We start from the raw sequence: 27,763 nt of genomic DNA, 5'->3' as shown, positions 1-27,763 counted from the left end.
TTAGCCCATCATTTTCTACCCAATACTTAGGAGTCTCCCTTTTTAAATAGTGCTTTATGGTACTGTGGAGTACTGGTCTATAGCTAACATATTTTATTGCTGGGCCCCTTTTTGGTGGTTGACAGAATGGTGATACGGGGCATAGAGTTTATTTGGAGATAATTGAAACCATGCAGTAAAATTCCAATTTAATGAAAAATAGTAACTCATTTCAAACTGCTAATAAAAAAACTAAACCATTTCAGCAAAATTCATAAGAGAATATGACTAGCTTTTATTTTTAAAATATTAAAATGAACAAAAAAAAATCGCATGATCGGAGCCTCATATCTAGAGTTTATCATAGTTGCCAGCGTTATTATTTAAAACAGGTAACACCAAAACATAAATAAAACTAACATATCTTAAAGACATATTTTAAATTATATAAATTATCTACAATGATAATATGTATAAATACAATACATCGATATTGTTACTTTCTAGGGGTTGCATTTTTCATAAGAAAAAAAATTTTTAATCTCTCTACTTAAAAGTCTAGAAGATGATTAAAACCACCGCCAATCCCAACACTACGTGCAGATTCTTTTGAATAGGCAGCGTTGCTACTTGCCATTTTCCTTACGCTATTATTCATGCTCCTTCTTCCTATCTCCTGGACTTAATCTGGTAGATAGTTTTCTGTGGATGGAACACTTGTCCATTTAACATCCATCACAGAACCCTCCACCGAATTGAAATGGGAAGACTTGCTATTTACTTCTTACCAGTTCTGTGTTATATGCTTCCTCAGCCATATTTTAAGATATATCTATAACTTTGTATTAGCTCGAGTCTTTTATACCAACATATTCACATACTTCATAATACATGCTTCGAGTCTTTTATACCAGCATATTCACATACTTCATAATAGATATTTCAGATTTGTTCATGTTCTTCTGTTTCTTGTCTTTGTTTATGTTTTATAGCATCTACTCCTTAGTACTTAGATTTGAGCAGATTTTAAAGATTCAGCAAAGACAACTGCCGATTCAAATTACTCTCTCTCCCTCTCTCATATACATATATTTATATGTATGTTAGTATGTATTTTACTTGTTATGCTTCTAAAAATGTATACATAAAGTTGAACCTAATCAACATACAGCATTGGGATGTGTTGAACCTGAATCGTGAGTACACCGTGGTCCTTAAAATGGAAGGAGCATGATGTTCCTTGAGTCTTGACTGTGTTTCGATTCTAGATTCCATTTGAAAAACTTATTCAGGAGTAGCTCACATGAAAAGAAACCAAGATGAAACCTTTTGCTGTCAGTTATTCTTCCAGACTTCCTCAGTGAAAAGGCAGGATTGTTTAGACCAAGTGAAAACAAAATTATGAATAAAGACAAGTGAGTTAAAAGTCTTTAAAACAAGATTCTGAGTTGTTTATTAGTATTCGATCTGAGATCAAAAATGCCATCAAAGGAAACTTGCTAAATCGCTATTAAATGATCACCGCTAATGAAGAGTGTGAGCGGCCTGGCGGATCAGTGGACTGATGAAACAGCAGCATTTGTGTTCAGAGGCGTTTGTGGCACAGGCTCCTTTCTTCTCATAAGTCTTCTGATTCCGGCACGGCGGTACCCTCCGTAGGTTCTGTCGTAATTACTATGGGAACATTCTCAGACATCCATCCCTTCGGGGTCCTATTAAAGGACCGTCTGCCAGAGAGAGGGTTGGAAAAAGCCATGAACCTGGAATCTCTGAGAAGTAGAAGCTCAAAATCTGGAACCGAGAATTTAACCATTTTTGATGCTTTTTCAAAACCTCCAAATGGGGTGGCAACTCTATGGGAAATGAAAAGAAAAAGAATATATTAACTGATTTTCTAATTTATTTGCTAGAAAATAACAGAACTTAATTCATGACTTTACAGGCATGTTATGCTATAGTCTTAGCAGGGTTTTCAGTCTTTGACCTCTGAGACAGGCATTTTCGTTTAAGGACCATGCCTTTATGACAAAACAGATATTTGATAACAAGTTAGTGTAAAGTCCCTTTGTATGTACTCTTAGTTTGGGATTAAACTAATCTAGTCATTGAACCGTGAGATCATCATAAAAATTGTTCGCCTGTGCCTTCGCTAACAGTAGTTCCCCTGCTTAAGATATTTCCTCCCTGCCCTTACTCCACCTCTAAGTTCTAACATCCCGCCAGCTTTCCCAGCCCATACCCGCTTCCTAAGCCAAATTCCTATAGCATTGATTGTCTTCTGTCAGTCATTCAGGGCTTATGACAGAGTACTTAGATGATCATTAATCTCAGAACTTAATCAGGAACTTCAATTATCATTCAGGCGCTTTGTGACTATTAAACTTCAGAAGGCAAAGCAGTAATGAGAGCTAGCAGGTAGGGACCGGATGCTGTGCACTGGCCACTGTTTTAAGTGCTCCTCAAACTGTATCAGTACAGGAATCACCCTGGGCCCTTATTAATGTGAATTGAAGAGTCTTTGACTCAAATTTGATTCAGTTCATAAATAAAACTTCTCATTCTTGGATGTCCAGGATGTCCAAGACAATATTTTTTCATTTTAGAAACTTACCATTGTGTACAATTAATTTGTTCATTTTTTGACTCATCCATTTATTCTTACAGCAAATAACTGATCTAAGCATATCTAGACACTACTATGTGCCAGGAATTCGAAGCTGAAAGGACTTTAGTGGATCTTAACTTCAGTGAGCTCACAGAGAAGTAAAGAGTGCAACGTGAGAGAAAGAACAGCGCACTGTGGAATACGGTAGTTACTCTAAGGGAACAATATCCAGAATGCAGAGGAGCTTAGGGCATAAAGCACCAATCTGCCTGGTGGGTCAGGAAACGCTTCTTAAGCTTAGAGCCTGGGGACCAGCCCCGTGGTGTGTAGGGCTCAGTTCACAATGAAAACTCGGGGCCCTTGTTTAAAAAATGGTTAAGAATTTCAAAACAGAGAGCAAAGCATTTAACCAAGCATGGCCCTTCTGGGTGGGGCTGTGCCCTTGCCCAGGCCACACATGTCCACCCCTGGGAGTTTAAGGGTGTATGGGGACAACAGGCTAGACTCGGACATTTCTAGACTTAGGCTGAATTTGATCACTTAATCTTGTGTTTATGAATTCCCAAAATGGATTTTACTCATTAATGTAATTTTTACTGAATTAAATCAAAGAGGAAATGTTTCTCTGCTGTCGGAATTCAATATTTGGGTTTGGCATTTAGTACATTCTTTATTCCCTTTTTGTCTGGTTCTGTGCTGTTTTTCCCTCCCAATTTGTGGGTCGTTTTCTTCTCTTGTTAATGAAAACATTCCCTTCGGTCCCATCACCCATCTCCTACCTCCTACCACTGATCCAGTGAGAGATTGCTGTTTGGAAAGCAGAATGTTCTTTTCTTTGGCACCTTTGAGCCTACATCCTGTTTATTTGAATTTTTGTTGCCCTCGGCACACAAAGTAAAGAAAGCCCATGAACAGAAATGTTAAGCATTCAAGGTGAGAGACTACTGGTAAGATATTTAAGACTTCTGAAAATAGTTTCAAGTTTTAGTTAAACTTAGTGAAGCAAAAGTTTCCACTAAAAGGTTTGGAACATTCTGCTGAGAGATAACCATGTATTCCTATACCATCCATAACATACATTCTTCCAACATAGATCTGACTTAAAATGATTTTTACACTTTTTCAGCTACACAGTGAATAATAAGCCCATTCTACACAGAATCACAGTTAATAGATGGTTTCTTGTTTATTTTTATTGATAAGTAATGGGATTGCATTTGTACAAATTAATAGTGCTGGATGTATAATACACCCATGATAATTACTGATTATAATGTAAAGAACAATGTAAAACAATTGTGTAGGAATTAAAATAAATTATTCTACTAAATACCTCACATATGTAATATATTTAAAGGTACTTAACCATATAATCATAGAACTTATTTTACAGATGAGGAAATTAGTACAAAGAGAGGTTAAGTGACATAGTCAAACATACAGCTTTCTAAAGCAGAGCTGGAAACCTTGCTCCTAGCTTAATTTTCCTCACGTTACATGGGTTTAATAGAGTATTATTTGAATATAGTATAATAGTTAAATATAGTCAAATGCAAAGTTACGTCAACCTAGGGACTACTGGGCGCCAACTCCCATCTGGTCATTACCCCTGCTGAATGCTAGACTGCATCTCTCCCTCTCATGCTTCATCAGCAATATCTGATAATTATGTGTGATACTGCAGGGCCACCTAATAATACCATTTTACTCTTCGCAAAGGACTTTGGGAATATCGTTGATTAGAGTGGGCCTCCAGCCTCCCTTCTCTGCCACAATTCAACCCCTTCTTAAATTCTGCGGTACACCTTGTTTATGCCATAGGTGTATTAGAGAATAGATGTAGTTCTAAGACTCAGCATTACTACTAATAATGCTAAAAGTATTAGATGAAGTACTAGTAGACGTACCACTCATAATAGATGTAATACTAATATTATTACTGTAGTAGTGTGTGAAAACTAAAAGTTTCATAGTACATTAATGTAAAAGTATTAAACATGATCACTATTTTAATGCAGCTTTTGTGGTATTCTTGTGTAAACCAAGGATTTACTGCTTAATTTATTAATTTTTAGGCAAATAGTCACTAAGCAGCCTGAACACCAGGTCTACATTTTTGTAGTTCTGAGACAGCATACTGGAGATATTTTACTCTAAAATGAAAATCAAGTGATCAAAGAATGGATGACTATTAAAAGATATTTAAAACCCCATGGAAATTATTTTAAAAATGGATAACAGGGAATAATAAATGTCCATTGTGAAAACTAAAAAGCAGATATTATTTGTCAGTATTTTTGGTAGCATGAGTTTGGGTTTGTACTTGTGCTGGCGTCTTGAGCCATAAACCCTATAATTACCTTTAATCTGGCTTAAAAATATATAAATTGGAACCTAGAATTACACTGTGGTTCTCATGTTCCTATATGTGAATTATTTCTGAAATTCTTGAACAGCGTTATCATTTAAAACAACAGATAAACTAATATCAAAACTTTGAGAAATTATTAAAACATTTTTTAAATGTGGAAGATAATCGATATTATAATAGTGATGGTTTCTGAATCATTTCCTTCATTTTTATACTAAAAAAAACTGAGTTTTGGCATATTAGCAAGACTACAAAAGTGAATCTTTGCCTAGACTTAGGAGTCATTCTGTATTGATATTTTGAGTCTCTTCTTAAAAGAAAAACATTCTTTTGTATCAGAGGATTCCGTTCTCTGTACCGTGATATAAAACCATGGTATTACACGCCACCAGTCACCCAGGAGAACTGAATTACCTGTTAAAGCTCCTGTAATCAGGCAGTTCTGCCTTTCCTTCAGGCTTGAAGAGTTTAGGGTATAAAGCCTCCAAGAGTTCGGGGTCACCGCTAATGGCCTGTTCCCAGGGCGATTGGTAGTACTTAGGGACAGCTGTGGTGTTGAATCTTTCAGGAGGAATTTCCTTCAGTGGCCCAGAATATCCTTTGGAAAAATATAGCAAGAATAAGTAAACTAGGAGTGCCTGAGAATTACAAAACTCCACCTAATATTTAACCATGTTTAATTTCATGCAGGATAAATTTATGAAGAACATATTCTTTTCATGATCTCTCAGAAAAGAGTAGTCTGAAAGTATTAGACATTTTTAAGCCTTTTTAAACTTACGGAGTTTTCAAAAGAAACCACTTTGCTTAATGTTTAATTTTACCATATCATACAATTATTTTTTCCTTGACTATTTTAGTATATATTTGTTCAGTGAAACTATTCATTTAATTTTTAAAAATTATGCCCATTATGATATTTATATAGGCTCCATATATCACAACTAAAGCATTAAATTTAAAAATGTGTATTGAGTGTCCTAGTCGGCCTGGGCTCTGGGGAAGCAGCAGCAAAGACAAACCCCACCTCGTCTCGGAGCCGATGGGTAGAGGTGGTGTTCGGGTGTCGTCTGTCTTAGAGTGCTGGGCCATCCCAGACTGCGACGCCTCAGACGGTGAGGTGCTTCGTTGCCGCTGCCTCAGTCAGGCGCGATGTGTCCGTCCCGTGTTCGCCTTGTTCCTGAAGATTTCTAACCTAACTAGCTTTCCTGCGTCTGGTCTCAACTCCGCAGCTTACTCTTCTCACAAGAGCTAGAATTTGCTGTAAGTGCCATTTAAAAGTCACACAAATTCCTGGCAGAAACGTCAAACCATTTTCACATGCATCCAGTGGCATCTTCAGAGGTCCGACACACAGCCATCTACAGGACGACGACCCTACCCGGCTGTGTCCTTCCTGCGATTCTGTCACCGTTGGATTGCTCCTCCTTGTGCGTCCCCCTGGGCTCCTTCCCGTCTGAAATGTTTTGTTTCCTTTTGTTTTTTTACACTAAAATGTTTATCTCCTTCAAAAGATCTTAACAATTCACTTCTAGGAGGTTTTTTGTTTGCAGTAATTTAATGTTCTTGCAATCGTCTCCAGCATCTCAGAGGAGTCTCTTAGTCGGCTTCTTTGCTCAGCTTGCCATTCACTCAAGCTCTTTACTTACGCTATACTTTCTACCTAGAAAATTCCATTTCTACCCATGGCTTTAATTGTGACCTACATCTTGATGATTCCAAGTTTCAATTTTTGATCCCCAGGCCTTTCTCTTCCACCACCTACCATGTTTGTCCAAAAGAATATTCCCCTGGCACAGTTGATGTCCTGTGCACACCTAGGCACAGCTGTTTTCTAATACACCCTGCTGCTTTTCCTGTATTGCTCATCTTAGCAAATATTGTCACTCTGCCCTCAGACGCCCAAGACAGAAAGAACTCTTATCCCAAATTCCCCTCATTCCCACAGGAAGTCACCGAGTTTCACCAACTATGCTTTTTGAGGGTTTCTGAAATAGTGCCCCTCAGACTTCATGTTTCTGACTTGCCTTAGGTTAGGTACCTATTTAAAATGTTGGAAATGGGCTTTTCTCTCCAGAAATTTGGCTTCACTAAGTCTCGGGTATGGCTTACAAATCTTATGTAAGTGATTTTCATAGAAAATATTGGGAAACCTTGCTCTAGAAAATTCCTTGTGTCCTCCTCATTTCCATGACAACTGTCCTTCTGCCTGGGCTTGGACTGCAGCCTTCACTAATCCTTTAGCTCTCAGCCCCTCTCCCAGGCACCCCTCACACTGCTGCACCTCCTCCCCCAACCCCAGGACCTTTCACCTAGAAAACTCGATCTTGTCACTCACTTCCTTCCTCAGTGCTATCACAGCTCCCAGGACAAAAATGTAAGCTACTCAGCATGACACACATGTGCCTACCAGCCTGTCCAGCCTCACCTGACATTTCCTCTTCCGTTTTATTCTCCAGAACTATGTAGATCTACTTGAAGCTTGTTGTGTCCCCCGTGCCTACTTGTTCCATTTGTTCCCGGAGCCTGCTCTCTGCAGTTCTTGTCACCTGCCAGTTCCCATCTCAAGCCTTAACTTGAGGATGCTGCTTCTCTGTGGCCACGCCCCTCTCCCCAGGAAAGCAGGGTCGCCATTGCTGTACGACACACCTAACTCCGTTTTCATTGCTGCCACATTTTGTTTCTGACTCCTTTCCTAAAGTTGGTCAGAGGTCAGCCATATAGAAACTAGAAAATTTTAAATTTTATCTTTTTAAAGATTCTCGAAATACCATTACCATAACACAATTATTTTATTTTTGTGTATTTTTTCCTAGTTTGTCTTCACACATAAGCATAACGATCACATAACTGTAAATTGGGTACCAGACCTGGATTTAATTCTTGATTAATTACTATTGACTCATAGCCATTTGTAACCTCATTTCTTAATGTGTAAATGAGGATTATAAGAAATATATCATGGACTTATTGTAAAATTAAGGAAGACAAATATATCATTAGCACTTCATAAATTTACCCTCCCATACAAATAGAATTTAAATATAAGTACAGATGACTTAATTTTTAATATAACAGGTGATTGCCAATAATACAGTGGACAATCTGAAAGAATATAATAAGACCACTGGAAATGTTTTGCATGACTCCTTTCGGTCTAAATCTGTACCTTGATCTTGACCTTACCCACATGAGACAAGCTGTATCATTTAGATACCATTTATTGAAGGAGCCAAATGACTTGAGTCATATATTTAAGTGCATAACAATTTTATTATTCCGTTTATAAGGTGATGAGTTACCTGGTGCAATGTTTTCTGGGTTTGGGGGACTTCGTGGATCTGGGGTGTTGGGAGGAGTGAAGGGGGCTTGCTGTGAACTGCCTTCCAGGTGACTTGCATCCAGTTTCCCATTTTGCATGGCAAGACTGTGCTGTATTTGATCAAAAATAAACTCTGCTGAAAACTCAAAAATATTAGACACACAAACAGGAAATATCATATGTGCAAGCTTACATTTGTATATTTAGAATTTAAATACAATGTCACTTCATCGTTTCATAGGGCCTTAATGACTTACATGGCCATTGGTTTAGCTATTGAACTTTTTCTAAGTTTCTGAAATGTGTCCATGAAATGAATTTCACCGAAACTTGCAAATCATTCTACCTGCATTAATTTAAGAATTGTAATACTGACCATCTGTATAGACTTCTTCCTGGAGACTAATGATGAGCAGGAAAATCAGCTCTTTCTAATTAGTCATTAATTAGCAGGAGATGACCAGTACCTCCACTGTTAAGTATGCAAAGTCTTATCATAGTTAGGTCATGACTTATTTTAATTATGACATAAGCTTTAAGTTATAGAGTTCTGTCATGTGTGATTCCTTTTAGGAAAAGTTGGAAAGAAAAATGAAACTATGTTTTGTTTTATTTCAGTTAAGTTGACTATAAGTAAAATAAAACTAAAGCTGTATCTTATAGGTTATAAACATATACGTTTTAAGCACATGTATGATGTATTTAATGTGATTTCTGTGAAATATCAATAGAAATAAGAGAGTTTTCAAAAGTGTGTTCTATAATTTGTGCCAAATACATAGTAAAAGTTATTAAAATACATATATTTAAGTTATTTAAAATATATATATATTATCATGAATCGCTCTTCTGTTTTATTTTCCCTTAAATGCTTATTTTCTTCACCTATTTCTTTTTTCTGCCTTTTTGTGTAAGAAGTTGATCAGTTCATGAACTAGAGCTTCGAGATTGGCTTGTGTAGCAAGCACTATATCTTCATTTTTTTTTTTTAAGAATGCACATTTCCTATTGTTATTCTTTATGTCATTTAAGGCTTGTGTGTCTTGAAATTCTGGGAAGGAAAGTAGGCTCAAATCTGCACTTATTTTTTTCTGTTTTTAAAATGATACTTAATATTTGAACAAATGGCATTGATTACCAGGGAGCTGGTTTATATTTTCATCTAATGATGTCCTGAACATTGTTATAAAATGAATATATAAGTATAAGTTAAATAATTATTTTGACAACATCTGTAGCTCAAAGGAAGCAGCAAAAACTCATTTCAGAAAATTTATTCAATTAGTTTGATGTGATATAAATCTTACACAGATGATTTAAGAACTAGATTACAAGTGAATAGTTGCTACCTTTTAATGTTGTTTTTGTCTCTCCATCACTAGATAAGGCTATATTCGTTTATCTTTGAGCTTCCAGTGTAGTATCTAGAACATAGTAGGAATTCACTAAATATTTGCCAAAAGTATAAATAAATGAATGGAAATAGACCTGAACCTAATATTATTTTTTAAATTCCTGTCGTATTAACAGTGCTTGCTCCAAGCTGCAGGCTAGAGCCCTGATAAAGCAAGCGTACCATCATGTAATGTGGCTCACTGTCCCCCAGAAGCAAGGCCGGAGAACACACACCATCAAAGCCAAAGGCACCTCAGAGAACATCTGCATCCATTCTCTTATTTTATAGATGAGAACGCAGGGCAGCAGGGCGAAGAAACCTTTACATTAACTTTATATAAGTTATATAACTATATAACTTTATATAAGTTATATAACTATATAACTTTCCCACATGACTCGTGGGAAAGCCAGGACCAAGCCCTGGTCTCTGGGCTCCAGGCCAGAGTTCCCTTCATTACACCACGATAAGTGTCGGTGTCAGGAACTCTAGAATTTTGAGAGCTGGCTTTCAGTCTTCTTCATTGTGTTGCCTAAGTCAAATCAGTACATTTCCTCCGATGCTACCTTCCTCATTTTTAAAGAGAGGATGACTGTCATCAGACTTGAGAGTATGTTATGTAATTTAACGACATGTGACTTCATTGCATGCATTACTATTGTTTAGTGCTCTGAGTTATTTATCAGCATTTGTTTATTTCAATATGTATGTTTTGGACTAATTTATTTAGTGCTCAGTTTTCTAGGAATACTGAAAAATTATCAACACATTCTTACATATTTTCTGTATAACCAAAAAATTTGACTAAAGATATATAAGATCATTGTCAATAATTTGAAATACTAGTGATGAGAGGATATGTTGTGTTCATAAGGACATTTTAACCTCATTTTACTTTCCTCTAGCACAGTATTAAATCTGTATTCTTAGAGATGTAAGTGTAAGTTATGAAAACTGGCATTATTCATTCATTCAGATGTTTGGACTTGCAGAGAACTTTTCAAAGAATTCCCATAAGCTACCTAATTTATGTTATTCTTTAAAGCTTCTTCTCTGTTGTCATTATTGAAAGAATATGATTATGTAATCAGACTCGTCAGCTGAGACAGGGATTATTTTAGGCTCATACTGTATTAGCAGCAGATTTTTCCTGATAAGAGGATACTGGAGATAATTATAGGGTAACATAGCATTACATTTATCCAAGACTTAAAGTGAAAAATCACTTCTCATAGATATAAATGCTGTACTTGAGTAAGATTGGATGTCTATCTAAATTATAATTATAACTAGATTCAACTCATGGGTGTTGAAGGATGCTCATTATTGTGGAAAAAACATTTAAGATGTTCTCTCAACATTTACCCAGAAACATAACAAGGAAAATATAAATTTGGGAATTAATAAAATTTTAATATTTGTGGATATGGATGTTCTGTAAGGTGTTTAGTAATTACGGTAAAAGATCTTAGTGAAATCAGTCTGTTTGCTGTAAAGAAATGAGCTGTCCATTCAGAACAACTTAGTGATGGCAGCTGGTAAGTTTTCAGGTTTAAATTCATAAGTAAACATACAGCCTTTTCAAAGCTATAGGAAGAAAAACTCAGTAAATAAAATATATTGGTAAATAAAATATATTTGTTGTAGTAGCACCATCGCTTCAAATTTAGAACCAGCACACTATTCCTTTTTGATTCTTTGTGCCTGGTGTTTTAGTTTTAAAGCCATGTCCCCAGAGCTAGTTGTCCTGTCATGAATGCCTCCCTCTACAGTCCCTGTAACTGGCAGTCTAAATGAACATAGCATTGACACTGTGGGATTAGTGCTGTGAGAGGAGATCAAGTCCGTGGTCCCTGGCACGTTTCATTGGGCAGATGTGTTCAGCCAGTAAAATGCTTCCACTGATTGGTGGAACGCCCTGTGCTTTGGAAGTGTTTCCACCCCAAACATTTAACTAGTGGTGATAAGGCCGTGTAAGCTCTTAGTGCCACCAGTCTCCCCTCCCTCACCTCCTCTTAGCAGCTCAGGCCAGTTCCTCAGTGCCAAATCTGCATGCTTTGTTGAACTAAAAAGATAATCAATCAAACGTGATACTTATTTTGCTTACCCACCTACACTATCCATTGTTATGAAAAAAAGAAAAGTCTTAACAGGATCAATGGAAAGAGAATACGTAGAATACTCATTTGGGAATCTAGTCATATGTATAAATTTAGAAATGCTGCCCACATGATCAAGTTATACATACGTTTATTTGTGCTTTTGATTCATACTGGAAATTTTCAAATGTGTATTTGTCAGATCTTCTCTGCCGCATCTTAAATAGTCGGGCACCACGATTACTGAGATGGGATAGTTCTTCCAACATGATGTCTCTGGGGATGCTGACCTTTTTGCCCAGGTCCATGCCATCTACAACTGGAAAATGATATTCATGTGCATGAAAATCCCAAGGTAAGCATTTTATCACTTTTCTAAATTCCGTAATTTATTGCCTGCTGTACACGAGTGTGGTGACTGAGATGTAGGCTCTTTACTCAGAGTGCCTTGGGTTGAATCCTGGTTTCACTACTTTCTAACTCTATGATCACAGATATGTTATTTTTTCTAAACATCGATATCCTCATCTCTAAAATGGGCTAATAGTAATAATACCTACCACATAGGGTTGATATGAGGATTAAATAAATGCTTTATATAAAGCATTTAGCACAGTACCTGGCACATAGAAAGAGTGAATGAAAAGTAAGTTGTCATTACTATCAGGAGAATTTATTCTTCCTTTGCTTAGTGAGTTTTTAAACAGCACAGCTTATAGTTGTCTTTATAGTTTTGCTCTCCACATTTTTGTGTACGGGTTTGAGCTGTTCCTGTTCCTAGAACACCCACCCTTCCACCCATGCCACCTTGTTTCCCTGTCTCTGTCAAAATGCTATTCATTCTGCATCAGGCACCCTGGAGCCCAGCATGAAGAAGGCAGGTGCTATGTCTTGAAGTAACAGATCCTTTCCAGTCCAGCATAAGTGCCATTGCTCTGGATCCCTCTAAAATCGCTATTCATAATTATTCATGCCTTCTCTGTATTCCCATAGCATTGAATCACAATTACTTGACCCTGTTTTATGTTTGGGTTTTTTTTTGTGCTTCAGTCTTTGTGTTCCCCGTGCCTTACATACAGTGTATATTTAGTAAATTAGCGTTGTTTTCTATTTCTAGTACTAAAGTGCTTTTCTAAAATCTAAAGTCAGTGAAACCCCTCCACTTGCTCCTTTAGTCAAGAGTATATTTCTGTATAACCCACTAAGTTCCACTGCGGACAGCTGTTAAGGGGAGAGGAAGAAAAATTAGGGCACTAGTAAAATAAATAATTATTCTGATTGATTGGAAGAACATTGTTTGATGATGTGATAAATTAATCCTAATAATTAGGCTTTGGGAGGTGTTTAGGAATAAAACAACAGAATTACTAATTAATGTTCGTTTACATTTTGCTTTGAAAAAAATCAATTTGTTTAATGTTTTGGAGTTACGTGAAAAGGAGCTCCACTAATTATAAAAACGTAATATGTAGACTTCTGCATCTAGGAAGATAGAGTAGATAGACTTTTCCCTATACCTCTATTGTGTATAACTAAAAATCCTGGACATTATATGTAAAACAAACATAGACTGAAACATGACTCAGCAAGCTAGGGACCCAAGGAACAACATGGTTGTGAATTCTCCGGGTTTTCTTTAATTTTATTTATCCTTGAGGAGCTGAAGGTACTAGCAACCCAGAAACACCAACAAGTGCAGACCCCCCAAAAAAACTCCAGTCTGTTCTTTCTAGCCAAAAGACCAGGAAAGGAGCAGTCTAGCAAGGCAGAAAACTTTTAAACAATAAACACTCTACTTCAGCCAAATACTACACACAGAAAGTCAAAGTCCCAGTGGGGAGCCCAGAATTTACCTTTTCGAGACTGTAATAAGGTGCCCCAATATTCCCCCAGGGGTGGTCAGAGAGGCCAGCCAGGAAGCTGGGACCAGTCACTCCTTGCAGAGTAAGTGGAGACCACGGGGGGATTCTGGACTCCCACTCCCTCTCAACAGTAACTTAGAGGCACCCCCCTTCAAGTCTCAGCGGGGGCCAACTGGGGAACCAGGACTTCCCTTTCTACCTAGCAGTGACAAGGTGACACTATCCTCCCCCTGCTAACACAGTGTCGGACAGGGTCGATGAAAGAGAGGCTTAGATAGGAGCCAAAGTCTCAGATCATAACATGAAACATGTTAGGCTCAAACAAAAAATTACTTAGACCAGAAAGATCTCAAACTGAATGAAAAAAGACAGATGCCAACACCGAGATGACCAAGATATTAAAATTATCTAACAGAGATTTTAAAGCAGCCATAATAAAATGTTTCAAAGAGCAATTACAAAGCTTCTGGAAACAAATGAAAAAAATAGAAAGCTTTAGCAAGGAAATAAAAAGTTGTGTCAGGGAAACAATAGACGAACCAAATGGAAACTTTAGAACTGAAAATACAATAACAAAAATAAGTTCAGTGGATGGACTCAACGAGTTCGGTGGATGGAGGAGACAAAGGAAAGAATCTAAAATGAGAGAACAACGAGAATTATACAGTAAGAACAACAGAGGGAAAAAGACTGAAGAGAAACATGAACAGAGCCTTGGGGATTCGCGGGGCTATAACAGAAGAGAGAGTATTTGTGTCAGTGAAGCCCTGGAAGAAGAGGGGGAGGGTGGCACTGGAAAAGTACTCAGAGAAATAATGGCCGAAAACCCCAAATTTGGTAGGAGACTTAAACCTACAAATTCAAGAAGCTAAGAGGATAAACTTATAGAAGTCTACAATAAGACATATCATGAAGTTATAAAAACTAAAGACAAAGAAAAAATTTTGAAAACAGCCAGAGAAAGATGACAACTTACCAAGAGGGTGGAAAAAAAAACTGAGAAGGAGAGAGGTATACTCATCAGAAACCGCGAAGGCCAGAAGGAAGTGGCACAAAGTGCCGAAAGAAAAGACTTGTCACCCAGGATCTGCCATCCAGCGAAATACCCATTAGGCACGAAGCGGGAGTTAAGACACCTTTCAGGTGAAGGAAAGCTGGGAGAATTTGTTTCCCGTAGATCTACCCTGAGGAAATGGTTCGGGGAGCTGTCATGAATCACCAAAGTCTGGTGGCAGTTCTGGAGAAAAGGAGTCTGAAATCTGGGGGTCAGCGTGGTTGGTTCTGTGAAAGCCTCCTGGTGGCAGACTGCTCACTTTTCGTGTTTTCACATGGTTCAGGGACAAAGCAGGTCTCGACATTCTCTTTCATAGGGCATTGATCTCATTCACAAGGACCCCACCCTACAACCTAACCACCTCCCAAAGGCCTCACCTCCTAATACCATCACTTGGGGCATTAAGATTTCAATGTATGAATTTTGGGAGATCACAGACATTCAGACATAGTAAATAGCTAAAAGAAGTTCTCTAAACAGAAAGGAAACACTAAAAGAAGGAACTCAGAACATCAAAAACAAGGAAAGAATACAGTAAGGAAAAAGGTGGACAAATACAATAAGTGTTTCTTCCCTTCTTAAGTTTTCTAAATTGTTTGATAACAGAAAAGAAAAAATATAACACTGTCTGATATAATTACATTTATAACATTTATAATTTAAATTATAAAAGTATGTAAAAATATGTCAGACAATTATAAACAGGAGGCTAAAGGAACATGAGGTAGGTGAGGTTTCTGTAACCTTGCTTGAAGTGATGACATCACTAGACTTTGATAAATGATGCATACATAGAGTTATGCATACATACCTAAACCAACTACTAAAAGCCATGCAGATATACTTGAGAACGCTAGACAAATAAAAATGGAATTCTAAAAAACATCAAGTAATCCCATAGGAAAATTAGTAAAAGAAAACAGAGAAAACAGAAACAACAAACAGAAAACAAAAAATAAAGTGGTAGACTTAAACTCTAACACATCAGTAATTACATTAAATATAAATCCTGTAAAAACAACAATTAAAGGACAGAAACTAGTCAATCACCTGGCTGTATGCTGCCTACAAGAAACTCACTTCAAATATAACAAAATAGGCAAGTTGAAAGTAACAGGCTGGAAAATATACATCAAGCAAAATTAATCAGTAGAAAGCACAGTGGTATCTGATATTAATATCAGATAAAGTGGACTTCAGATCAAAGAAAATTACCAGAGACAGAGGACATTATATCACGATTAAAGTGTCAATCTATCTCTGAAGATAACCTAGAAATCCTAAGTACACATGTACCAAAAACAGCTAAAATGGAGCAAAAACAGGAAGAATTAAAAGGAGAATTAGATGAATCTACAATTATAGTTGGAGACTTTAACATCTTTCTCTCAACAAGTGATAGAACAGACAGAAAATCAGCCAGGATATAAAAGAACTCAATACCATCCACCAGCGTGATCTGATTTATAGAACGTTTATAGACTATGCCGTGCAACGACAGAATGTTCATTCTGTTCAAGGGTCCATGTCACATACACCCATGCAGAGCATATCCCAGGCCATAAGGTAAACCTCAGCAGCTTTAAAAAAGATTGAAATTACACAGAGTATGATCTCTGATCACAATGGAATCACACTAGAAATCATAACCGAAAGATAACGGGGAAATCTCCAAACATTTGGAAACTAAACAACATATGTCTAAATAATCCCTACGTCAAAGAAGAAGTCTTAAGGGAAATAAAAAGTTCATCGAGCTGAATGAAAATGAAAGTAGAGCGTATCAAAATGTACGGGACACTTTTAATGCAGTGCGAGAGGAACATTTATAGCATTAAATGCACACATTAAAGAACGAGGAAGAGTCTCAAACCAATGATGTAAGCTTCTACCTCAACACCTAGAAAAATAAGAGCCACATTAACCCGAAGCAGAAGAACAATAGAGAAAATCAATTGAACATAGAGCTGGTTTTTGAAAAGATCAATAAAATTGAGAAACCTCTAGCTCTACTGACCCAGAAAAAATATAGGAGACACAAATTACCAATATTAGGAACAAAACAGGTTATCACTACAGACACAGCAGATGGCAAATGGATAATAGAATACTACAAACTACACATAAATTCACATAAATATGAAAACTTAGGAAAAACCGAACGTTTCCTTGAAAAGCACAAATTACCATCTCGTCCAATATGAAGTGAATAATCTAATAATCCTATAACTATAAGGCAATTGAATTTGTAATTTTAAAATGTCCCAAAGAAGAAATCTTTAGAGCTAGGTGGTTTCACTGCAGAATTCTACTGAACATTAAAGGGAGGATTAACACTGATGCTACATAACCTCTGCTTGAAAACAAAGAAGAGGGACTGCTCCCCAATTCATTATTCAGCTAGTGCCACCCCAATACCAAAACCAGACAAGGACAACACAAGAAAAGAAAGTTACAGACCAATGTCCCTCATGCATGCAGAAGCAGAAATCCTTAGAAAGATACTTGTAAATGAAATTCAACAATGTGTGAAAGGGATTCTACACCATGAGCAAGTGGAATTTATCCTGGAGATAACAAGGCTGTTCGATATTCAAAAGTCAGTTGATGTAATTTACCAAATTAACAGGCTGAAGAAGAAAAATCACATGACTATACTATACCTTTGGGTTTAAGGTTGGGCAAAGTGTTGTTAAAGTTGACACCAAAAGCACAGTCCACTAAAGGAAAAACTGATAAATTGGACTCCATCAAAATTAAAAACTTTTGCTGTGAGAAAGGTTCTGTTAAGAAGATAAACAGACAAGCTACAAACTGAGAATTAATATTTGCAAAACAGACATTTGACAGTGGGCTAAAATATATAAAGAAGTCTCAAAACTTACCAGTACAAAAGCAGGCAATCCAATTACAGCATAGGCAAAAGACACGAAGAGACATTTCACCAAAGATACACAGATGGTAAATAAGCATATGAAAAGATATTCAACATCCACTAGGGAATGCAAATTAAAACCACAGTGAGATATTACTATACACTTATTAGAATGACTACAATGAGAAATAATGATAGCACCTTATGCTGGGGAGGGTGTGGAGATACTGAACCACTCATATATTGCTGTTGGAATGTAAAATGGTACAGCCACTTTGGAAAATAATTTAGTAGGTTCTGTTAAAAAATGAACATAGAACTCCCAGTAATACTTGGCATTTATCCCAGTTAAACGAAAACTTACATAGTTACCTATGTACAAATGTTCATAGCAGCTTTATTCTTAATAATAATAATAAAAACAGAAACAACCCAGATGTACTTCAATAGATAAATGGTTAAAAACACTGTGGCCCGTGTATATCATGATACTTAGCAATATAAAGGAGCAGACTCTTGAAATGTGCAACTCCTGGACATATCTCCAGGGAATTACACTGAGTGGACAAAGCCAATCCCAAAAGGTTATGTATGATACAATTCCATTTATATAGCATTCTTGAAATGAAACAAGTACACGTGTGTGTATATACGTGTGTGTGTGAGCAGATTAGTGGTCGGCAGGAATCTCTTGACTGTCTCGGTGCCAGCGTTCTGGTGGTGGTGGTGTACTCTTGTTTTGCAAGATGCTGTCATCAGTGGGGACTGGGGGAAGGCACATGGGGTGGCTCTGCATTGTTTCTTAAAATTGCATGTGAAACTACAATTATCTCAAAATAATAAGTTTAACTAAGAGCTGTCAAGCCGTGAAAAGATAGGAATGAGCTTTAAGTGTGTATCGCTAAGTGAAAGAAGCCAGTCTGTAAAGGCTACACACTCAAAATTTTGAGTCGGTGGGTACATTTTCAGGAATTCTGTGAGCCGCAACCAGTGAACACAACCATTATTAAAATTAAATAATATAGACTTTAAAATTAGATAAATGATATTTTAAAACAAAGTTATAAATACTCAAAGTATCGCTTCTAAATCTTTTACTACTTTTTACTATTTCTGCTCTTTTTTTTAATATCCTTATTTATATCTAGGGTGTCTGTTTGGTGGAATACTATGTCATGTGTTACCGCACATCTCTTCCCAACTCCGCGTGCAGTGCCTCTTTGATGGTAGCTTGAAATTGGCTATGGTGGGAATATTTATAACACAGAAACTGACAAACTCTACAAACTAAGGCATTTCACACACACACACACACACACACACACACAGAACCAGTAGTTAAATACTTACTGGCATACTAGTAGACACAGGCACATCTTAAGTCATTATATTTTGCACAGACAAACAACAGAAGATGTAAGCTGAATTCCCCTAGGTTTTCCTCCCTTCCCTTCCCTTCCAGTAGTTAAATTTGTGGTGTAACTGGAGCGGGAGTTCAGACCGTCTGTGCCTGGGGAATCTAACGTATGAACACTCGCCTCACTTAACTTTCACAGTGAAGAACGTCCAAGTTCATCTGGTCCCTGCCTTCGTTGCGGAGCCCTGTGCACAGTCCTGACTGTGTGCGTGTTTAATCTGGATGCCTGATAAGTGATATAACTTATTCAGGATACATGTCCTTGACCTGATGGATTACAAGGTTGTCTTTGTGGCATTAGATCATCTATGAAAATAATGTTGCTAGGCATACTTTCCTCTTGATGTCATTTTTAGTGATCCACAATTTCCCGTTTATTCTTCAGAGTTCATGGGACTTCATCTATTATATTTTGCTACGATTTCAAGGAAATCGATGATTATCTTTGAATAAATATTTAATTATAAAAAAAATCACCATGTAACATAATTTCCACAAAAAACCACCACTTTTAATCTATTAGAGATATTAAATAATTGTTACCAATATTCTTAGTATCCTCAACTGTACAATATTTTTGTCATTAAATTAAGATTTTAAGTCTTACAAAGAAAAGTTCAAATATTTCCATTTTTAAGCATACTTTTCTTTCACTTTTCATCCTGTGGAGCCACATTGCTATGAGTACTGGAGACCAAATGAGAATATCAGTGATCAATTATTGAAATTGTGATCAGTTATGATCAACAGTCGAAAATGTGATCATTTCCTTTTTCAAACCTTATTTCAATGTGTAGTCATTTGAGCAGACGCTGGACTTAAATTCCTCCCAAAGGAACTTTTTTTTTCACATTTATTTCATGAGTTAGCATTCTGAAACGAAGTCAACCAAGATTTATGTGCACACAGGTAGTTCTGTATTTTTAATTTGGAATTTTGATCAGCGGATCTAATTCACAGTTCATGAACACACCCACATACAAATAATTACAATAAGACAAAGGATCTTTTAAAACTGTTTCTCCATGATTCACTGGCAGCTGCCATTCTGGTAGGCTAGGCGAAACCACTGCAGGGGAGTTAACTAAAACTGACTTGCTTTGGGGTGCTCCTGTCATTTACTTAGGTGCCTGGAGGACCCCAAGAGGGTTTCTCTGCTTCCGCTGCCCGTCTGCAGACTGGGCTTGTGTGGACGGAACAGTGGCCCATGAAAAATACGTTGCCACATAATGCAACATGTATGTCAAAGATAATAGTCCAGACTATGACTTTGAATAATTCCTGAAAAGAATACAATTGATAAAAAGCTTAATAATAATTTTCTGTATATTAAAAAACTAATATTGAAACCCATTTGGAATTTTTTCGTTTTCCTCTTTCGTATCTCTTCGCTTTGATTTGAGCTCTAAGACTATTTTATGAACTTTGAAAATTTACTGTTAATTAAAATATTAACCATTTAAGCTGTATAAATCTATAAACATTTAACAAATGAGATTACCAATGTATTGAATCACACAAGCAGAAAAATCTAGTACTGTTTATAGCTTGTACATCTAGAGCATATGTGAGTGAGAAAAATAACAAACACTAGGATGATGGGATGGGATAGTTAGAATTCAAAGCTGTAATTCAACTTTGATGAAAACTAGAATTCAGCCTAGTTCTCTGCTGCTGATTTTCTGGAGAGCCTTATTAGAGGTTTAGCAATCTGTGGCATCCTCAGAAAATCTATGTATTCACAAGATATTACTGCGCTCAGTTTTCAAAATAAAGCCTGCTTTTTCTTAGGGTTATGAGAATGCTAATGTGAAATTTTAAACCAAAGAAAACTAACAAACTTTGACACTAAAGCATCGGATTCGGTTATTTGTCAAGTTTTTTATGTTTGATCTGTGGTATTTAAGGCCCTCCTGGTGTCCTCATTTTGATATTGATGAATTTATTAATTGCATTTTAAGATACGCATACACAGGAAAAGTCAGAGGGGTCTTCACATAATCTTTCAACTGGAATTCGAGATTTATACTCTTCAAAGAGCCCTTGCAATTTATGTCAGTATTATCATTGCCTTTGTTACTGGCGGAGAAACTGACACACACCGACGTGTGACTTCAGCACCCAGTTCAGGAAATTAGAATCCTGGGATTGGAGAATTAGATGTGTCAGCAAATCCAACCTCCTCATTTTCAGATGAGGAACCTGGTGTCTGATCTGGACCCCAGGGTTCCCAGTACCTTATCAACAACAGCCCTCCGTTTAGAACCTGGGCTTCCTGTTGTCACAATGCTAAACTCTTCCTGAAACCAGTCTGCCTAGTCTTCTTCTGTGTGCTGGGAAAAGCCATGCACCAGTCATAAGGGGTGGGGGAAAAGACATACAGAAAAAGCCCTTGCAGAGCCCAGGCGAGGAAACGGGGTACAGAAGCAGCCTTATGGGATAGCGGCCTCCGTTACCACTGAGGCTCTTCTGAACCACCCGCAGCACCTGTGCCTAAGGCCAGGCGTCAGACTCCCAGTTCTCCCATGGGCATTTTAGTTCCTGTTCCTTTCCCTCGGTTTCTGGACAGAGGCCAGTCGTTCTAGAGCACCCCTCCTTCTCCCATGCTGTTCCCCCTCCTCGATCTCTATCCGCTCATCGCTCCCTGCCCTGTTATCCTTCCCTGTGCCTTCGTCCATCCTTTAGCATTCAAGTCTAAATTAGTTACTGAGTGAGAGAGGAAAGTAGTTGACACTGGAGAACATTTGTAGGTTCAGGAAAACAGCACAGGGCTGGGGGCATGGGACTATGAGAAGCCGTCTGTCCTAACCCCACAACTAATTCATTCATGCACAGATAATGGCAAAATATTTTTGTGGTTTAGCACTTGTTAGGTAGCAACATGGTTCTGATACTTGTTTGTAAACAGTGAGCTATTGTATCACAGGACAGCTTCCACCTCAGCTCTGCTTCTGATACTGATGATGAACATGATATAACGGCCAGGGTGGTCACTCGCAAGTATACAGCCTGAGTTCCAGCAGATAGTTCTTATTAATTGTTTGTGGGGAGTGTTCCATAGTTGCTTCTGGTACATAATTTGACACCAGAAAGAATGGGTCTGCGATGAGTGACAGTTGGGATGTAGTTAGCAGAGGCTGGGAGCCCCCCACATTTTTACTCATTCTGTCCAGCTCTGTATATTTAGTCTGTATGGATAGAATTTTTCAGTAGTTCTTGGAGGTGATTTCTTTTTCGGATGGGACAAATACTCTGTTGTAAAACTCTCCTTTCTGGATTCTTATCTTTTCTTGCTGATTGGTCTCAAAGGCTCCCCAGCTGTGGTCTCTCTCCCACCGCAAAAGCTGGACTGAACTCCGGCCCACGTTTAGAAGACAGCTGATTCAACCAGCTCATTGTGACTTTCTATTCTCTAGGCTAAATGCTTTTGAAAAGTGATACAAAAAAATATATGAATTATAATACTACCAAAAAAAAAATCCTGAAGCATATGGGAAGGAGGTAGGAGAAGGGCTTTGAAACATTCTCTGTTCATTTTTATAAAGGACAATCCACTCCAAATTTGATTGATTTAGTTTTATCATTAAGATTGAAAGAGTTGCATGCTTTATCTTAAATCATCCAGATTTTTACTGCTCTGAAGTGTTTGAAAGTTTGGAGAATTATACCCAAAGAGGTTTCTCTGCAGTCCAGGTCTCGTTTCTCATCCTCAGAAAAAAAACGATAACTCCCCTAGCTCCAGGTCTCAAAATCCCCCGTCCTATGCAGATAGCAGAGTTCCCTACAAGATGGAACTAAGCAGAGGAAATGAGAGAGGGGAATTATTTAAGCTGGTTCATAAAGTACTACTGCTATTTTATCTGAGACGAGTTAAGAAAGAGCCTGCGTTATCCCTGTGTTATCTGGAATATGTGAGCTTCGGACAAAGACAGAGCGTGTGACTCCACTTACGGGGGCAGGACATCTACCCGTGACTTGGGAGGGAGGGCTTCACCAGACTGCTCATGGACTGGACCTGCCACTGGTGAGAGAGTAGTTATTCTCCTTGAGATAGAATTGTATTTTTTTTCCATATTTCATAATCAGAAAAGTTATGTTATATATAAGAAAGAGAAAGATATTCTTGTAAGTCTGTGTCCAGACTGACATTGAGTAGAATCCAACACATGGTTTAAACTGGGATTTCATTAAGAGGATCAATAGATTTATGATTACGATGCAATGAGAAAATAATCACATCTGAAGTCTAATTTTAAGATAAATTATTTAGTATCGAACTCAAATGATCATCTGATTTTTGCCTTATTGATCAAGGAAACTATAAAAATCATTTCAAATAAACTATCCGAAGCAAGAAATACAGAGAAACAAAAATTTTAAAGCAGCATGTATGTTGGAACTTTGGATTTATTGCAGTTCTAGAATCTGATTCAGAATTATTCTCTTTATTCCAAGCTAATTTGACATCACGGTAAAACGTGGGAACTCAGTTCAGCCCAGTATGCTGATATTGTATTGAAGGAAATGAAAAGTAAACTTAGCAACAGGACTTTTCAGATATGACTGCACTGTATGGGGAGCGTCTAAAACAATCTTCAGTTGGTTCTGCTCTGCTTTCTTTAGGGAGGGTGAAGTGTGAAAACACTGCACTCTTCTGTCCCCTGCTGCCTGGGTCTCAGTACTGTTTAGGTGAAAGGTTACGTTCCTTGTCAATGAAGGGCATCATGGAGGGAGGCTTCCTGAAAACGCCACAGACACCTGGAATGGCTCAAACCAGCCCTTAAACGGTCTGGATGTTCTACTTATTCACTTTTAAAAGAGATGCTATCCTTTCTCATGAACAAAGTTGAATTTCCTTTATAACAATCCAAATGGAATGTATAAAGTATTGCTTTCTAGAGTTATTTGCTAGCACTTGAAAGAAAGAGCTAGTAGAATATTATCTTGTATCTAATTTATATTAAAAATTTTTTGAATCATGTGCTTTGAGACAACAAGAACTTTATATTTTCCTAGAAATTATAAATCAAAAGTAGATCGCCACACAAAACACCTTGGTAATTAATTACTAACTATGAAAACTGATTTCAGGGTTAAAGAAACTCATAGTGACTATGAATTCCAACTTAACAGCTTTAGTGAAAAAAAAAAAGGATGATAGAACATACTTTGAATGATATATGTAATATAAGATAAGATAAATCAAGATAGACCGTGTGGGATGAACAATGAAGACAAATATGAGACCTGTCCAAAAAAAAAGAGGAATGGGGAATGGAGAAAGGTATTAGCATATAATGTGGCGGGCAAGCCAGGCAGAATGCACATCAGCTGTCAGATCGCCTCATTCCTGTAGAGCAGTTGTTCATCTGAAAATAGCTTCTGAATGAGAAAGGATGACTACAAAAGGGTTAGTGACCACAGGCTTTTCTACACCCCCTAGAGCCCCAGGTCTGTTATGACAGAAAGCAGGAATTTAAAGGAGGTGCACTATAGAATGGTAAATAATTACATCAGGAAGTATCTACATTAGTGCCCAGCTATATTATTGCTACAAAGAGTTTTTATTGATACCATTTCCATGGATTTCCTTCATGATGGCTGAAGCTTGCTGTTTTCTCTGCTTCACCATGGTATTATGTGATAGCATGGTTTTTTGTTCCCTGTAAAAAATAAACGTTATTGGAGCAGTGTGACAAACTCTTGTGGAGTGTTTCATAGTCATCCTTTTGAAAGAGAGCATCTCTGTTTTTTATGAAGAATTTATTATTGCTTTCTACTGAAAGCTCTAATATGCATTCCTTGTCTAGTGACAGCCTATTATTCATTGACAGACAGCGTCACAGTGGAGAGAGGGTGATACTCAAGAGTTTCAGGCCCAGCCTTATCTACACACCAGTACAGTGATCATCAGGCAATGAGACACAACAAAAGAGCTGGCCTCCTTCCCCCTCCCGCTCTCTTTTCCAGTTTATTAATCTGTCATTGTTCCTTACTGGCCTTCACTTGTACCAGCATCACAATACATCAATTCCAGCAAACTGTAAGAGTGAAGAAGGAACACCAGATTAAACCAGAACTCTTTGGTGGTGGCGTTTTAAAATGGGCATCAACAGCTGTCCTTTAAAGCGAAGAATACCCATTTATGAGTCACAACTCTCCACCTCCTTGGACAACTGACTAATAGAACATTTTAGGAAACAATATGCTCACCTTGCTCGTAGGCTGCGCTTTCCAGCAGGATGAATCCCAATTCGTGGAGGAGAGACTAGAGATGGAGTATGGATGGCACTTGGGCCTGATGGTTTTTATCCTTGAGCCCAGGACGGCATGGTCCCTAGCCCTGACTCAAACCGGGGACTGAGCCTCTCTGAAGAGACTGGCATCCAGCTGACATCAGCTGGCTATATATAGCACCACATGCTTCAGCTACTCATATCTTCCTGGCGAAAGAGAGGAACAGAGGAAGATTAGGTTCTCGCCATTGTGTTTCTAGCTTGTGAGATGGTTGAACGGCCGCACAGAAAGTTTCTCTGGAGCACCTTCCGTCTGAAGAGATGGTAGCCAGAAGGGATTTTAAAAACTTTTTAAAATATGGCTCTTAGACTACATCTTAATAGAGGTGGCAAGACACACACGCGTGAATCGGAACAGAATGATACATTTTGACAATTAAAAGCATGAATAGTAATATCTAAAGGTTTCGAGGAGAAAGAAGGCCCCGCAGCAGAGTGTAAGTAGGAATGAGGTCTCGCCAGGCTCGGGAAAATGAGCAGTATTCGCACGGCGAAGCGGGGCCGCCACGAGGCCATGACTCAGAGCCCGGTCCCGCTTTGTGAGGACACCCTGTAGAGAACGGTGCCTACGCAGCTGACCCATCTCCGCGGGCTCCGGAGTCCAGGGTTCCTTCCTGGCAGAATGGCGGTTGGTAGATCCGGGCGGTCGGCACGCGGCCTCCCTGCCGGTGCTCGGACACAGACGCCTGCTCGCATTTCTGGGCTTCGCTTTTGCAATTCCCCACTTCTGCGACCACGCTCTCCCCTACCCATGTGGCACTTCATCGAGTGCCTACAAGACTCCGCTCAACCATTGTTCTTCGCAGCGTCGTTCCCCAGCCATCCTGTCTAAAGCGTCCCATGGAGCCACTCTCTGGCCCCTTCTTCTGTTTCACGGTTCTTTATATTTTTGTATTGAGATTAAAATGAAGTGGGAGTGACAGAAAACTTTAAAAACCCAGAAATTTTAAAAAGATAAAAGTGAGTTTTTCCCACACACAAGCTTAGTCCAGAGATAAATAATCTAGGGTTGGCATGATTGACATGACATCAGGGGCTCAGTCACCTTCTAACATTTTGTTCCCTTGTCCCTAAAATGCAGACCCCTTGAGCCGAAATGGCCCCTCCAGTTCTGGTCAGCGTGTCCACATTTCAGTCAACAGGAAAAAAAATAACAATGAGGAGGACGCACTGTCTCTCGTTCAGAACGTGTCCTGATACTGCTCAGACCTCTCACTTATGTCCTTTGGGCCAGATCTTAGTCGAACAGCCATGCATAGCTCAAGAGAGGTTGGGAAACGTCGACTGCGTTCTGCACGGCCATGAGCCCAGCTAAGATTCAGAGATTAGTTTACTGACAGAGGAGATAAGTGGTTCCTGGATGACAGCTCTTAGCTTTTGCCACAGGAACATATTAACATTATTTATCTATCCATCTATCTGTCGGATATCTGTTTTTCCTACCAAAATATAATCTCCGTAAGGGCTTGGGCTTTGTCTACATCTTCAGCAGCGAGAATTGTGTCTAGTATATGACAGCACTCAGTATTCATTGAATAAATGAGTGGGTTGGAAATTAATTGTAAAAGGCATTCAAAGTTTGGCATGAGTTTGGAATTCTCTTCCAGTTACATCAGATACTTGGGGGGAAATAGGGTTGTAATAAGTGAACGGTAACTCGAATGTGAGAAGATGGTGGCACTTATGAGATGAGTTGTTTTGTGTGAGATTAAAATAGGCTGTACATTTCGGTGTTTGATCGTAGGATCATTAGTTCACAGCAGTAGGTGGTAGGTTTTAGCTAACTTACTGCAGTTGGTTCTAAGCAAATGTTCGCATTGAAGATATTAATTAGATGCCAGAGAGAAACCATTTTGCCAAAGCCAACAAATTTAAATTCTCTCTCGAGATCCTTCAGTGGTCTTTATATCCCTGGCTTTGACATTCACTGTGGTGTGCCATTAGTCAAGTCTCACATACTCTTAGTTTTCTTGTCTATAAAACGGAGATTACAGTTTCTACCACATAGTGTCATGGACATTTTACCTGTAATAATTCTAGAAATTCCTGACACAATAAAACTTTAATAAATATTAACGTTTTCTTTTTACTATTATTCTTGCAGTATGAAAGGATTTAGAACCTTAGAACAATTAACTATTATTTGGTAAAAAATAACGTATTCGGAAAGCCCTGGTTTTCCCATTTGGTCACCTCCTGTTTCCAATTTTGTGTTATGTACAGTTCGGCTTGAAAAGGTTGACAGGTGTCCTCTGCAGACAGTAATTGTTATATGGGTAATTTTGGTTTCCAAAATGAAAGGAGATATTTTAAGTGTTTTAAAAATATAACTTACTTGTTTTTGTTTGTTTTTCAACTATACTTAAAATTGTTTTGTCTTTTTTATACATATCGGTGCACACGAGCCCTCAGCCAAGGAAGAAACAGGGCCTTGCCGGTCTTGCTGAGCAAGCACTGGTTTTTAATTCTGTGTTGCTCCTTGTCCCC

At 38.0% G+C, this 27,763-nt stretch overlaps 1 protein-coding gene and 1 long non-coding RNA gene across 10 annotated transcripts in view; one reads left to right on the top strand and one right to left on the bottom strand.

The window, feature by feature from the left end:
* The window catches only part of LOC120616201 (uncharacterized), a 65,667-nt gene that overhangs the window by 14,291 nt on the left and 23,613 nt on the right, over window positions 1–27,763 (top strand). For 5 of the 9 annotated variants that reach the window (XR_005656510.1, XR_005656514.1, XR_005656513.1 and 2 more), the window contains exon 4: window positions 11,975–12,127. This is a non-coding gene — a long non-coding RNA (uncharacterized LOC120616201). Of the gene's footprint in view, window positions 1–11,974; window positions 12,128–14,522; window positions 14,525–24,311; window positions 24,323–24,790; window positions 27,350–27,763 lie in introns of those variants that run through there. The other 4 variants (XR_005656511.1, XR_005656512.1, XR_005656506.1 and 1 more) reach the window with 4 other exon arrangements.
* On the bottom strand, window positions 395–25,297 carry MYOZ2 (myozenin 2). The gene is made up of 6 exons (XM_039879504.1): window positions 25,194–25,297; window positions 24,555–24,643; window positions 11,922–12,091; window positions 8,258–8,387; window positions 5,370–5,553; window positions 395–1,832 (listed from the first exon to the last, which is right to left on the bottom strand). Exons 2-6 carry the CDS (start codon window positions 24,628–24,630, stop codon window positions 1,598–1,600), a joined length of 795 nt encoding a protein of 264 aa, XP_039735438.1. The 5' UTR covers window positions 24,631–24,643; window positions 25,194–25,297; the 3' UTR covers window positions 395–1,597.

Source organism: Pteropus medius, unplaced genomic scaffold, assembly GCF_902729225.1.
Source record: "Pteropus medius unplaced genomic scaffold, Ma_sr-lr_union100, whole genome shotgun sequence".
Classification (NCBI taxonomy): domain Eukaryota; kingdom Metazoa; phylum Chordata; class Mammalia; order Chiroptera; family Pteropodidae; genus Pteropus; species Pteropus medius.
Note: the sequence above shows the minus strand (reverse complement) of the source record. Positions and strands in the feature narration are given on the sequence as shown.

Bases quoted from the DNA above. Each gene is read 5' to 3' on its own strand.
- MYOZ2 (XM_039879504.1), bottom strand. From the start codon at position 24,630: ATGCTATCACATAATACCATGGTGAAGCAGAGAAAACAGCAAGCTTCA. The intron at 12,092-24,554 runs GTATCAATAAAA...ATCATTTTCCAG, and splicing joins GAAGGAAATCCATGGAAATG to TTGTAGATGGCATGGACCTG. The intron at 5,554-8,257 runs GTAACTCATCAC...ATTTTTCCAAAG, and splicing joins CCCAGAAAACATTGCACCAG to GATATTCTGGGCCACTGAAG.